Source organism: Anarhichas minor, unplaced genomic scaffold, assembly GCF_050575085.1.
Source record: "Anarhichas minor isolate MPS153535 unplaced genomic scaffold, ASM5057508v1 ptg000007l, whole genome shotgun sequence".
Taxonomy (NCBI): Eukaryota; Metazoa; Chordata; class Actinopteri; order Perciformes; family Anarhichadidae; genus Anarhichas; species Anarhichas minor.
The window spans coordinates 3799100-3813812 of NW_027466453.1; the positions used below are offsets into that span (position 1 = coordinate 3799100).

A 14713-nucleotide genomic window follows, 5' to 3' on the forward strand; every position below is an offset into this window, starting at 1 on the left:
AGATCAAATACATGCTCTTTTCCTGCACAACAATTCTCAGTGAAAGTTAATGATATTAATATATAATATTTTTATGGCAGTTTTATGATGCCATTAGAGCAGTGAGAGTGAACTAAAACAGTCAAATTATGGACCAGAAAACCAAAACATTGACCTAAAAAACGCTTAAAAGCTCTGTAAAACTGCGAGGAGCAGCAAAGCTGGATGAACCAGTGGCCCCTTTAAACATACCATGGAGTCATTTTATCCACTATTACACAAATATGATCAAAGTCACTTTAAAGGTGCCAACAATCGCTAATGCATCCTTTTAGCATCTGTGGCAGCCCATTCCGCTATTTCAGAACTAAAGGATGCTAACATGAGTATGAATCATGATCAAAGACCTTGTTACGTGAATCAGGCGTGGTTAGTACACGTGACGGGTAAATCAGTTGACAAAGACGGCCTCATGACCCCGCCGTGACCGTCCTCCGCTTTGGGCTCTGTTTGCGGATGAATCGCTGTCACTCACCACGTCGTAGTGGCCGTGCTGCGCTGCCAGGTGGAGGGGAATCTGTCCTTCATCCGATTGGCCGTTGACGGACGAGCCGGACTTAAGCAGCATCTTCATAGGCTCCGCCTTCCCCTGCCAGGCTGCGTAGTGCAGCGGCCGCATACCTGCACATGCAGAGGCACACACACACACGCATGCACAGTATGAACACACAGGCCGTGTCAATCACACACTGAGATATATATACATTATTCATCAGTGAGTGTCTATGTGTACAAGGGGGACACAAACAGTATTTTATGTACGTGCAAAGGTCAGATTTCTCTTTTTTTGTTTGTATACGTGTATCCATGTTTGTGTGTGTGTGTGTGTGTGTGTGTGTGTGTGTGTGTGTGTGTGCATTATCCCCTAACCTTTCTGGTCTCTGATGTCGACAGCTGCCTGTGACTCCAGCAGCAGAGTGATGAGCTCCAGGTTCCCATTGAGCGACGCATGATGCAGCGGAGAAAACCTATAGTACACACACACACACACACACGTATCATGGTTACATTTGTGAATTAAATGTATTTTCTAGCGCATAACATCAACCATTATTTTATGTTTTTTTAACGACAGACGCCTGTAGTTTTTGCTGTTGTTACGGTATTTGGACCAACCAACCATGTTAAAACTAGCCCACGCACATGCATACTCTGTCTCTCTTACGCACACACACGCACACACGCACACGCACACATTGGTCAGTGATAATGGCAAAGCTTAGCATGACAAATATGCTTAATAGCAGAGGATTAGGCCCGAAGGGAGAGATGGGATGGTGGGAGGTGAAAACAAATATACAAGAGGAAGGGTATTATATTATGTAAAGGATACAGTGTGTGTGTATGTGTGTGCGTGCCTGAGGCCAGAGGCAGTACGCTGAGTAGATAAGATTGACATGTCAGCCTTGATGGCGAAGCATGAGAAAGCGTATAAGGAGCAGAAAGCATCACATAACCTGAGGACACTGACAGGCAACAAATGCCCATAAACACACACACACAAAATCCCTTCCTGTGTCCTCCTAACACACACGCCTTCTATCTGACTCATATCAAGAGTGACATGTGTCTCCTTCCTCCTGTCTCTTTCTTCTGCTCTCTGGAGATTTGCTAATTTGCAGTCAAACTCGGCCACAGACAGCTTTATGAGGGTTCCGACCTTGGAGTTAGTGCGTTTAGTGCGAAAAAAAAGTCAAAGGTGCAATAATCTGGGCTGTTAGAGCCATTTGAGGCAGTCCGATGCTTTACGGAGGAAGCCGTTACTGAGATAGAAACTTTGTCACGTGTGTTTAATTACAAACAAAGCTCCACGGAGAAAGGGGGCGTTTCTAGATGGTACCCCGCAATTTGCTAAACTCTCGCGAGATGGTTAAGGTTGGGCCTTGATCTTGAATAGTTACAGTAAGGTTAGGCACTATGTAGGCAACATATTGTTGCGATCTCATTCTAGGATTTGCATGTGCAGAGATGTTGTAAACGGGGCTGTGGACACATCTACATACATTGAACACATTGACTTTATTTTCTCTTTCGGTGTCCAATTCAGTATTTATCTACACCTCCAGCTGTTTAGCCCCATTTCCAGTCTTTATGCTAAGCTAACTGGCTTGATCTTGGATGTTTCTATATCAGAGTGTAGGCTAAGCTTAGCAACTATGTCCTACTATCCATTTGCAAACCCCGGCCAAGTTTACTTTTGCCACACAAGCTAATTAGCTTGCTGCACCGGCTAGAGCTGATGAAATCTGCTTGCAACAGTTGTCATTTCAGCCGGCAATATCAGCAATATTGAGAAGTAAGTTGGTGGATGTATGTTTTTGGCGGATTGTACTGGTTTCTGATTCGCCCTCTTTTGAGACACTGAACTGGACACTGACTGTTCTGTAACCATGGAGACGGGGCCAGCTTTACCATTGGCAAGAGCGAGTGTCAAAGCTACTGAATCTCTGTGTGTGGATTATTTTGTGAAAAAGGCAGTTGGTTGTTGGAAGATAGGGCTGAATATAGGAGTCACACTTACTTTGAGTGTGTTTGAGTGTGGAGCAGCATACTGAAGAGTTCTGCACTCCCAGAGTGACCTGCTCTAGTTTATTCACTACAGATCACCCCATCTCCCCTTCCCTCCTCTCCTCCTCTCCTCTGCCTGCACTTCTTCTCTGCTCCTTTTCTTAATTTGGAGTGTTGTCTCATTTTCCTCCAGACAGCAACCTCCGGTTCTAAAGAGTGAAGCCGACGCGAAAGTGCCTTCAAATTGGCGTTCTCTCTACTGACCAGCAGGGGGCGACTCCTCCGGTTGCAAAAATAAGTCAGATTGTATAGAAGTCTATGAGAAAATTACTCTACTTCTCACTTGATTTATTACCTTGAAACGTTAAATGTAAACATTTAACGTTTCAAGTCTTCTTCAATACAGCATGATGTTCATTTAGTAAATTATGTTCGATTTAGAGTCAAATAGACCATAAAGCGGAGTATGCTTTAGGGCGGGGCTACTATGATCGACAGGTCGCTGTCGCTACCAGAGATGTATACGGCGTCTCTACGTCACTCCTCCGCATTCCAAATATGGTAACTTCTGTTCACTGGTTGCAAAAAAGCCAAGATCGCGCTCCCGTAATCCAAGATGGCGACGGCCAAATCAACGGATTCAAGGCTTCAAAACCGCAATGGGTGACGTCACGATGACTACGTCCACTACTTATGTACAGTGTATGTTTTCCTCTCCTCTTTTCTGTTCCTCCGCTACCTCTTCTACCTATTATATTCCCTTTGTGCTATTCATCGCTTTTATTCTTTATAATGTCACTATGACGACAACTACTATAGGCCTACTTCTACAAATGTATAGATACCAGGAAAAATCCTAATTATACTTTTCCATGGACTGGACTGTGATCAAACCTTTAAATACAATAATGAGTGAAGATGTCAGCATCATTGGACCTTCTGACGGTCCTAGAACTTGACAGTGGCACGTTGAGCCATCGTAAAACAACAAACGCTGAGCAGAGACAGAGGAGCCTTCCCACTGCGCATGTCTCATCACCCACTTCTGCATCTCAGGGACGATCGTGCCTCCTTCCCCTCGCCCCCCCCCCCCCCCCTCCAGGGTTAAACAGGGATAGCGTTACACAATGCAGCACTAGGCTGAGTGAAACGGCCTCGCAGAGTGTCAGTGGGGGTGCATGGATAGGGGAGGGAAGCCCTCTCTTTTGCCAAGTAGTAAAAACCTGCTGTGCAATATTCATAACCCCCACTTTCACTCCTCTTCTCCTCCACACATCCGCCTCTCTCTTTCTCTCTCCATCCATCTTCCACCAGATCTCTCTCTCTCTCTCTCTTGGCCTGTTCTCCTCCCTCTTCACCCTTCAACCACTTCTCCCCCCCCCCCCACAGCTTTGTCTTCTTAATTTACCCGTACTTCCTCTTCCATTAGGCCTCCTTCCATCTCTTCTTCTCTCGTTTACTTTCCATAAATCCATCAGTCTTCTTACTTAGAGAAATTAGTCTCAACACTAGGGACAGCAGATACATGTTTCATGAAGCGCGCATGATGATTTTTTAGTACATTTACCAGACAGACTGTTGAACAAGATTAGATTAGACTATAATCATTTCAAACATATATCAAATAATAAGAAAACCATACTGAACTATTAAATTTGGTTTATTTTTTTCAAATATGTAACAAATAATAAGAAAACAAGAACAACCACTTAAACAAACAGAAAACACACACAGCAAATTCTAAATAAACAAACGTAAAGGAACGATTCCTTTAAGACACGAGTAGCAAGCTGCGCATATACCCAACTACAAATACAATGCAAAGACGCCAAAGCACATCATCAATGTTTATCAAAAAGATGTGTCTCGCGATGATGACACCGATCACACTAGCATGCTAGAGGGAGGGGTTGAGGTCAAGTGTGTAAGCATGCGTTTGTATTCATGAAAGGGATGGAAGCCGACACTCGCCAAGACTTCACCGCGGCACTGCATCTGAACCCACATCTCATGTGTCTGCATTTCACAAACCAAACTCTTTGCTTTGCTTTTTCAACTCCTCTCACCGGCTGCCTCTGTGTGTTTGTCTCCGATGCTCGTCTCTGTCTCTCTCACGGTCCCCTCAAAGTCTGCACGTGTGTGTGTGTGTGTGTGTGTGTGTGTCCAGGATTTATCCAGATACCAAATCCTCTAAGACCGAGATGTCTTTCAGTTAGGACACGATGTCTCTGGCTGCGTCTTTTGAAACATGACGTCAGTGTAACAATGCATGGAGGTGTGTTAACGCAGAGTGTTCACTCAGCCTTTGCTTAACAAGGCGACAATCTATTCTAGTCAAGTGTTCTATTGTCAAACTATTTCGTAGGCGACGTGTGAAGATGACTCACTTGTTAAATGGCATCTCATAATCATGTTTACCTTTAAGGCAGCCATCGCTTTGCTTTAATTTTGGAGCGCTTGTGTGTGTGTTCGTGTCTCATTAGTTTATTTTAAGGCAAAGACTCGCTGAGCGTAGAAACCAACCAACCAACAACGTGAATTATCCATGTGTCGATAACAGTCTACTGTTTCTAAAATGTTCACTCTTACTTATAGTGTTTCGGCTGCATTCTGATGGAAACAGTGGTGAAATGGAAATTGGGAGGGCAGAGGTAAATCAGAGCAATGGTTAAAAATGTTATTAATGGAAATATTCAAATGTTTCATTTAAAATATTTCACTTTTTTCTCATATTTTCAGTTCATCAGTAGCGGCTTTGTCCTTACATTGTAACAAATTAATTGATTGGATTAAATGAATATAAAATGGGTTGGAGAAACAAGGGAATGTTTTTTATGCCATTTCATAATTTTAGCAAATTTCTTTATTTGTCAAGATTTCCTTTAAATTTCCACAAGGAGTTTTTAACTGGTGACTAAAACAAAGTGTGCCTTGTTTCACCACCGTCATATTACAGTTATTAATCTTACACAGTCACAAATAGATTCATTACCTCAGCGCTATGCTTCATGCATGTACTGTATGTACATCGCACACCCTGGTTTAAACACTAAGTGTCGACTAAATTTAGTAAAATGTTCTCTGTCTTAAACTCTTGGATTAGAAACAATGTTCTACAATTTCTGTCCCTGTTCATCTTAATATTAGACTTAAAAGATTTAAGTTTACATTTGCATCATCATGTTTTAAGTGGGCACTTTAATGCACTGTATTAGAGTTTAAAATATTTAATTGATTTAAATTAGATCAAAAAGCAGCAAATACAGAAATACTTTTTGTAATAGGGACACCAAGAAACGAGTGTAATGTCAAATGTTTAGTCGTGTTCCGGAGTTGTTTTGATAGAAAAAGTAGTTTTCTATGGCACATGGGGTTCTTACAGTGTTATTGGTTGAAAACTACGCATTTGCTATTATTAGTCCCGTGGCTCCTTACATTGTTCTATATATGGCCCACAATCATTTTGCATGTCTGGTCCCATATGTATGCTTGTTGTCACTATGTATATACAGTGGGTACGGAAAGTATTCAGACCCCTTTAAATTTGTCACTCTTTGTTTCATTGCAGCCATTTGCTAAAATCAAAAAAGTTCATTTTATTTCTCATTAATGTACACTCAGCACCCCATCTTGACAGAAAAAACAGAAATGTAGAAATTTTTGCAAATTTATTAAAAAAGAAAAACTGAAATATCACATGGTCATAAGTATTCAGACCCTTTGCTCAGTATTGAGTAGAAGCACCCTTTTGAGCTAGTACAGCCATGAGTCTTCTTGGGAATGATGCAACAAGTTTTTCACACCTGGATTTGGGGATCCTCTGCCATTCTTCCTTGCAGATCCTCTCCAGTTCCGTCAGGTTGGATGGTGAACGTTGGTGAACATCCATTTTCAGGTCTCTCCAGAGATGCTCAATTGGGTTTAGGTCAGGGCTCTGGCTGGGCCAGTCAAGAATGGTCACAGAGTTGTTCCGAAGCCACTCCTTTGTTATTTTAGCTGTGTGCTTAGGGTCATTGTCTTGTTGGAAGGTGAACCTTCGGCCCAGTCTGAGGTCCAGAGCACTCTGGAAGAGGTTTTCTTCCAGGATATCTCTGTACTTGGCCGCATTCATCTTTCCTTCAATTGCAACCAGTCGTCATGTCCCTGCAGCTGAAAAACACCCCCATAGCATGATGCTGCCACCACCATGTTTCACTGTTGGGATTGTATTGGGCAGGTGATGAGCAGTGCCTGGTTTTCTCCACACATACCGCTTAGAATTAAGGCCAAAAAGTTCAATCTTGGTCTCATCAGACAAGAGAATCTTATTTCTCATAGTCTGGGAGTCCTTCATGTGTTTTTTGGCAAACTCTATGCGGGCTTTCATATGTCTTGCACTGAGGAGAGGCTTCCGTCGGGCCACTCTGCCATAAAGCCCCGACTGGTGGAGGGCTGCAGTGATAGTTGACTTTGTGGAACTTTCTCCCATCTCCCTACTGCATCTCTGGAGCTCAGCCACAGTGATCTTTGGGTTCTTCTTTACCTCTCTCACCAAGGCTCTTCTTCCACGATTGCTCAGTTTGGCTGGACGGCCAGGTCTAGGAAGAGTTCTGGTCGTCCCAAACTTCTTCCATTTAAGGATTATGGAGGCCACTGTGCTCTTAGGAACCTTGAGTGCTGCAGAAATTCTTTTGTAACCTTGGCCAGATCTGTGCCTTGCCACAATTCTGTCTCTGAGCTCCTTGGGCAGTTCCTTCGACCTCATGATTCTCATTTGCTCTGACATGCACTGTGAGCTGTAAGGTCTTATATAGACAGGTGTGTGCCTTTCCTAATCAAGTCCAATCAGTTTAATTAAACACAGCTGGACTCCAATGAAGGAGAAGAACCATCTCAAGGAGGATCAGAAGAAATGGACAGCATGTGAGTTAAATATGAGTGTCACAGCAAAGGGTCTGAATACTTATGACCATGTGATATTTCAGTTTTTCTTTTTAATAAATTTGCAAAAATTTCTACATTTCTGTTTTTTTCTGTCAAGATGGGGTGCTGAGTGTACATTAATGAGAAATAAAATGAACTTTTTTGATTTTAGCAAATGGCTGCAATGAAACAAAGAGTGAAAAATTTAAAGGGGGCTGAATACTTTCCGTACCCACTGTATATATATATATAAATAAACATACAGGAAAAGTACAATCAGATTTCACTTCGTGCTCCAGATAAGAATGTGCTGGCTTCGGTATGAGGCGTTCTCCCCGTCTTATTCTTCCCTTTATTCTCGCACATTTTCCAGGTTTCTCTGCCTGCGCTCTCGTATCATTAACGTCTGTACAAACACACTCACATTCAGTGCATATATAATTGCGGAGGAGCTCTCCTGTAATGCACTCTCGGGTCTCACTGGGGATCTCCTTGTCAGGGTTTCTAAAGAGATCCTCTGTGCACTCTAAGTACTTTGTTGTTGTCACAGCTCCCGTCTCTTGTGAGACACACAGTATTAGTATATGTGACAAACTTTCTCTTTATGTTCATTTCCTTCCTACATATCACCCTGACTACTTTGCTGCTACATCGTTTTCTAATTATCTTAATCACGTAAAAACACTGTCAAGGGTTTGTTGGATTGCTGCTGGTTTTAATGATGTCTTGACACCAGCTGATTGATACCACACTGCTGTTTTCAGCCTGGTCTCTCATAGCTCTTAACAGCGTACCGTGTGGTGGTGGCACGCAATGAGTTAAAAGTTCTTGTTGGCACCACTTGAGCAATGCAAATGGAAAGTCAATAAGGATCCTTTGTCGTGGTGGAAACACAGATTACACGCAAAGTAAATATAAGCAACACTCAGAGCTAGTAACTTAGTGTAAACAGAGAGGAAAGGAGGGGAGGTGGATGGGTCAAACAAACACAGGACTTTCAACCAGGAGACCACTGTTTGTGTCCCAAAGTGTTGTTGAGTTATGTCAAGTTATGTCAGTGACCTATTGGGAAGTGTTTACGTTTTACCCTTAGCTTACTTATTTATTTTAAGGCCAACCGTGATGTTTTTCCAAACCTAACTAAGTGGTTTTGTTGTCTAAAAGTTGAATGGCTTCCATGGTGGCGGCAAGTAATGCTATACATAACGTGAATAGACTGTATATAAGAAGAGAATGTGGTCACCGTGACGTCACCTATTGGTTTGTGGGCTATGGTTTTGAAGCCACGAGTTCGGAATTTTGGCCGTCGACCATCTTGGTTTTTGGTCTGTCTTGGTTTTAAGCAACCAGAAGTGACCCCGGGAGGGTGGAGCTAAGTACAACAGAAAGCTGAATCATTTCTAATTTCTGAATAATTGTTTGGCGACCAAAATGTTACAATTAACTGAAAGCACACTGTGAAAGGGTTAAAGTTCTAAGAGGAAAACACGGACAACTCCCAGACCGGACAACATCGTGGTAGAGACCTGTCAATCACAATCTAGCCCCGCCCTAAAGCATACCCTGCTTTATGGTCTATATGACTCTAAATGGACCATAATTTACTAAATGAACATCATGCTGTATTGAAGAAGACTTGAAACTAGAGATTGAGACCATAAACTCATGTTTACAATGTTTACTGAGGGAATAAATCAAGAGAGAAGTAGAGTCATTTTCTCATCGACTTCTATACAATCTGACTTCTTTTGCAACTAAAAGAGTCGCCCCCTGACGGCCATTAGAAAGAATGCAAGTTTAAGGCACTTCTCACTTGCTGCCTGATTATGTGCCACCTCCACCACTTAACGCACTTCTATGGTCATTTCACGTATTTCTTTGAGATCACATTGGCTGTGTTCTACACACAGCAGATAAGGAAATTCTGTGGTGAAAGATCCCAATTTAGAGTCTTTTCTTTCCAACACAGTGAGCTCATTACAAGTCTCCAAGCGATTTCCAAGAAGAGTAAATGAATCTAAAATGACTACGCGTGTGCAGACTCATTAGCCATGAGTGCTGATTATAAATTCAACTTGATCCTTGTATCCCTATCATACACTTTATTTATGACTTACCCATACACAGCCATGTTGGCATGGTAAGGAGCATTTAATGCTGGGGGAGGAAATCATGGGCAAAAAGGCAATAACAGTAAACAGGCTAATTAGATTACACTGTTACAGCGGCAACGCAGCGCTGAGAGGATTACTTTTGATCTTTACAGAAACCACTTCATTCAGCACAGTTTGCAGTCTTTCAGCTCCGTTTAAATTACTCTCACAAACGCTGAAGCTGTCGTGACTCATGGACGCAGGAAATCAGCATTTTTTACCTGGCGCGGTTTGTATCATGGACAAAGATGAACAGATACTGTAAGTGCAGAGTGAATGGAAAAAAGTGAGGGCTGCCAAGAGCATCTGAAACAGCTTCAATGTTCTGGAAACATTTATTTGTCTTTATAGGCGTATTGAAAAACAACTTTTTCTTTTTTTGTTTGCTTATGTCACATTCCCTTCCAAAATCTGGAAAGCAGCAGAAGGAATTTTCCTTCTGCTAATATGCATTATTCAGGATATACAGATATAACTAACAGACAAGATAGTCTGCTGTGTACAGTAATTAAAGTGAGGAAAGCACAGCCACAAAGCATCCGTCATAAACAAGCTGCGTTATGCTTGGAAAATGAAAACAGTGCCGGCAAAGCAGCTGTAAACTTTACTGGAAATGTGGCTGCTAAAGAACGGACTGCTGCAAGATGCTCAGCGTCACATTCTTTCCTCCAAATTTAGCGCGTATATGCAGCTTTTTTAAACGTGGGAAACCCCACTAAAAATGACTCTGTACCATTGTTTCCTCATGTATGAAAATTGCATTTTGAACACAGCTGTCGTTTTTTCTGTCTATTATTTGCATGGTTTACCGATGCCATAGAAACGCAAACAGGAATCCTCAAAAAGGGAGTTTCAGTTCCTGGTTTAGTTCCTGAATTTGGTTCCTCTGGTTCCATTGTCCTGGAACTATTTGGTAGAAAAGGGCTGAGAGGTGGTAAATGGTAAATGCACTGCAAGCACAGCCTACTGGAGCAATTTGGGGTTAAGTGTCTTGCCCAAGGACACATCGACAAGCGGAGCCGAGTATCGAACCTTTGATCCTCTGAATGAAGGAAGGCCCACTCAATTCCTGAGCCACAGTCGCCCCAACAGGTGCCACAGAGCTGTGGTGCAACTAGAACATGATGCAGCAGTATAGGGGTGGGTATTGTTTAAAAAATGACAATGCCAGTACCAATACCAGTACCCTTAAAGTGATACCATAACAGTACATCTTTTGATACCTTTTACTCTACTTTCTTCAAACTTTCCCATCATGTGAATGGAAGCATTCAGTTGCGTAAAATGTGCTCGACTTCACCCCACACAGACTGTGTGGGGTGAAGTAGTGGGCCAATCATAGACTCTATATGTACTATATGTAAGAAGTAGACGTAGTCGTCGTGACATCAACCATTGATTGGTGGACTCCCGTTTTGAAGTCTCGAGTTCGTCAATTTGGCCATCACCATGTTGTTGTTTTTTGCAACCAGTGAATGGAAGTCACCATGTCTGGACTACGGTGTTGTGGGGCCGTGGTAGGTTTTCGGCTAAAAAAGCAACCCGTCAATAAAAAGGTGGGGTTACCTTTAGGCATACTCTGCTTTATGGTCTATTTAACTCTAAATGGACCATAATATACTAAATGAACATCATGCTGTATTGAAGAAGACTTGAAACTAGAGATTGAGACATAAACTCATGTTTACAATGTTTACTGAGGTAATAAATCAAGTCAGAAGTAGAGTCATTTTCTCAAAGACTTCGATACAATCTGACTTCTTTTTAAGGGAGTCGCCCCCTGCTGGCCAGTAGAGAGAATACAGGTTTAGGGCACTTCAGCATATTGGCTTCACTTTTTAGAATCGGAGGTTGCTAACACACGTCGCATTAAATTGAACGCTTGCGGGGAAAACTACACAAATAGTAATTTTTTTACTAGATCTTGGTACAAAGAAGAACCATTATGTACCATTTGACTAGAGAAGTTTCAATAATACTTGCTGCTGCAGGATATTTCGGTCGATACCTTAGATTGGTTACTTTATTGCCATGTCAACACAGTTGATATGAATTTGCCTCAGTGCATCTCATAAAAACAGACTACACACATAAGTGAGTAACCGTGAAAACAGTTACTACATTTATACATTCAAACAAAAAAGTATCGAGCACCGATACCCAGCAGCCCCATGCAGCAGCATCCTGTGGACATCCAGAGCAATATGTCACACTAACTAAAGTCATTGTGTGTCATCTGCGGTGGACTACATTCTAAGACCAACAAAACCAGATTGCGAGGATCTGGGATCACAGTCCTCCATTTGAGGTGTTGTCTGTTTGAAGCAATAACTCACGATTACAAGTGCTCATAACGGGCATGTAGCCCCACACCGCACACATGCAAGGCTTCTAATGGCATTAATGCTCTCTCTATCGCACACACAAACATAAACACGCCATGAACCTGAGTGGTATCTGGGCTAATCCTTCCGCTTTTAATGCTATAGAGACGCTGGCAAAACTATCGTGATAATGCAGCTTTTACTCTGTGTGAATGAGTGGGAGAGGACGAATGTTTAAAAACAGGGAAGAGGAGGAAGGGAGTGAGGGAGATAGGGAGAGATAACTCACCCGTCTGTATCCTGGAAGTTGACATTCACTTTCTTTGCCGAACCGAGGAGCTCTGAAACACAAAGAAAGTGGAACATTAATTGATTTTTGCAGCATATAAGTGATAGTAATGGACGGTCGGTGCCTTTATGCAATATTACACAGAAATATAGGTGTTATATTTAATGTTCATGTTGAAAGAATCATTGTGCTATAGGTGATGAGTAGTTTTCATTCAACCTTGGAAAAAACAACAACTCAAAAAACATTTTTCACTTCTTACTCATCCATTTCCTCCAAAAATGAGTTACAGCTGTGTAGGTAATGTAATAAACAACACGGTCTGATAAAAGTATGGCAACAAAGACTGGAACGTAAATTTGATTGATGTGCACTCAAATTGATATTCCGCTACTGGAAATATGTGATAATAGTGCGAATGTGACGGCCAGCGTCTCCTGCTCGTCACAGAAGTGTATGGTCATGGTCATGGTACAATACAGATTGTATCCAGATTGATTTTAGAAAGTTTGGACGTAAAAAAAAAAAGCTTGAAATGCCATTTGAACACAATACATACCACATCAACAGCTACTTGTGCTGAGCTAGGCTAACCCGCTGCTGGCTGTAGCTTCATAATTAACTGTAGTCACATGAGAGTGGTATCAATCTTCTCATCTGACTCTCAGCAAGAAAGCCAATACTTGTGTTTCCCAAAATATTGTCGAGCCCGCTGCTTTAATGTGGAGGTGACTTGACATGGCTCAGGGGGGAAGGATAAGTTTGCACCTGTGGTCAAACACTCTCGTGCACCATATTTTTTCCCTGATAATGCTACATTGTGAACAACAAGTCCTTGTCAGAGCTAGTTAACGTTAGCTGCTAGCTTTTAGCTGTTAGCAGCCGGTGGGCAGCACAGTCCTGCTTGGCTAAATAGCGGAGCTAACAGCTGTAAAGGAGGTTGCATTGAGCTATATTATGATGCATTGAAGCTCTACTTGGGAGAAGGTCAATCATAGCATTACAATCTTGTAAAATGCAGTTTTTGCTCAGAAATTTAAATTAATACAGTTCTTTGAAGGAGGCATTTTCACAGCAATATATAGATATATATTATTGAATCTTTTTTTTTTAACGCAGGGTATCAGATCGGTGCTCATTATCGGTTGAAACACATGTTCAAGTACCGGTATCAGGAAGGAAAAAAAAGGTATCAGAACATCTCTATTCACAGTGATGACGTCACCGATTCACTCACTGTTCCCATCACAGCTCAGGAGGCCTGGTGACTGGCTCGCTGCCAAAAGCTGAGGGTCGATGACCTCTCTCATGATCCGACGCTGCTCATCAGACAAAAGACTGATGCCTATTAGCACCTACACGTCATTCTGAAGTAACTTATCTACAGGTAGAGGGAGTCAGAGCACAACCCTCTTTTCACCCACATTATTTTGTTCATTTTCTGCCCCTTGTTTTTATGTCCAATGTCAGCTGACATGCAGCCAAGATGTCTCTCTCTTTCTGCTTTCTCTCTTTCACCCTTTCCACACACACACACACACACACACACACACACACACACTCTCCAGGGTGCAGGAAACAGGACAGTCCCTTCATTGTAGAGGAGAGAGCTCCCACTGGGAGAGGAACATTGATTTCCTAACAAGCTATTTCTGGCCGCTAAATGCAGGGATTCACTAACTCACGCACACAAACTCTCTCTCTCTCTCTCTCTCTCTCTCTCTCTCTCTCTCTCTCTCTCTCTCTCTCTCTCTCACATACACACACATGGAGAACACACACATGGAGAAAGAGCTTTTAAAGGCACTATGTACCTGTTGTGAGAGGGGTGTAACACCATGGAAGCTGATATCCACTCACATGCATTAACACAAAGGCGTGGCGAAGTTGCGGTCAACATGAAGAAAAGTTCAGTCAGAGAAACGATAACGCGAAACATTTCAAGAGAGAGGAAAGAGAGACGAGGATGGAACATGTAAAATTAAAAAAAGTTATGTTTTGTTGATAAGCTCCGTACAATGACTGGCCTCTTCCCCAAAAAGAACAAAAACACATTTGCCTGTGTTCACAGTAGTCCACATCTGTCCAGCAGCCTCTGACTGTGACCTTTTGACTCCATAACATCATCAGACCATCAAACCTGGCCCCCCCCCCCCCCCCCCCCCGTCACATGGAAAATAGACATACACGACGGAAATCCCATCGTTAAATTTTAAAGGTGTCATCGAGACTGACCTTTGTGGGGAAAACTTTCCACTTAGTGCGTCTGGTATCCACCTCATAATAATTTTTTCTCTTTACTTTTCTTTAACGGATGCACTTTGCCTTAAGCCTCGTCTGTGTCATTCAGTGAGTTCCTACATCTCCCAAAATGCCAACTTTCAAGCAAATGTTAAAAGAATTTGATGACTTGACCGTTCGCTCAGCTAACGGTTGCTACACCTGTCAAGCTCTCTGGCCTCACGCGACACATATGCAGTTAACAGTGAGACTGTGGC

The 14713-nt window shown here is 42.3% G+C and overlaps 1 protein-coding gene across 1 annotated transcript in view; it reads right to left on the reverse strand.

The window, feature by feature from the left end:
- The window catches only part of caskin1 (CASK interacting protein 1), an 89043-nt gene that overhangs the window by 29600 nt on the left and 44730 nt on the right, over positions 1 to 14713 (reverse strand). The window contains exons 2-4 of the mRNA XM_076080036.1: positions 12216 to 12267; positions 910 to 1007; positions 515 to 660 (exon numbers count right to left, since the gene is read on the reverse strand). Coding sequence (XP_075936151.1) covers positions 515 to 660; positions 910 to 1007; positions 12216 to 12267 — 296 coding nt within the window. The remainder of the gene's footprint in view (positions 1 to 514; positions 661 to 909; positions 1008 to 12215; positions 12268 to 14713) is intronic.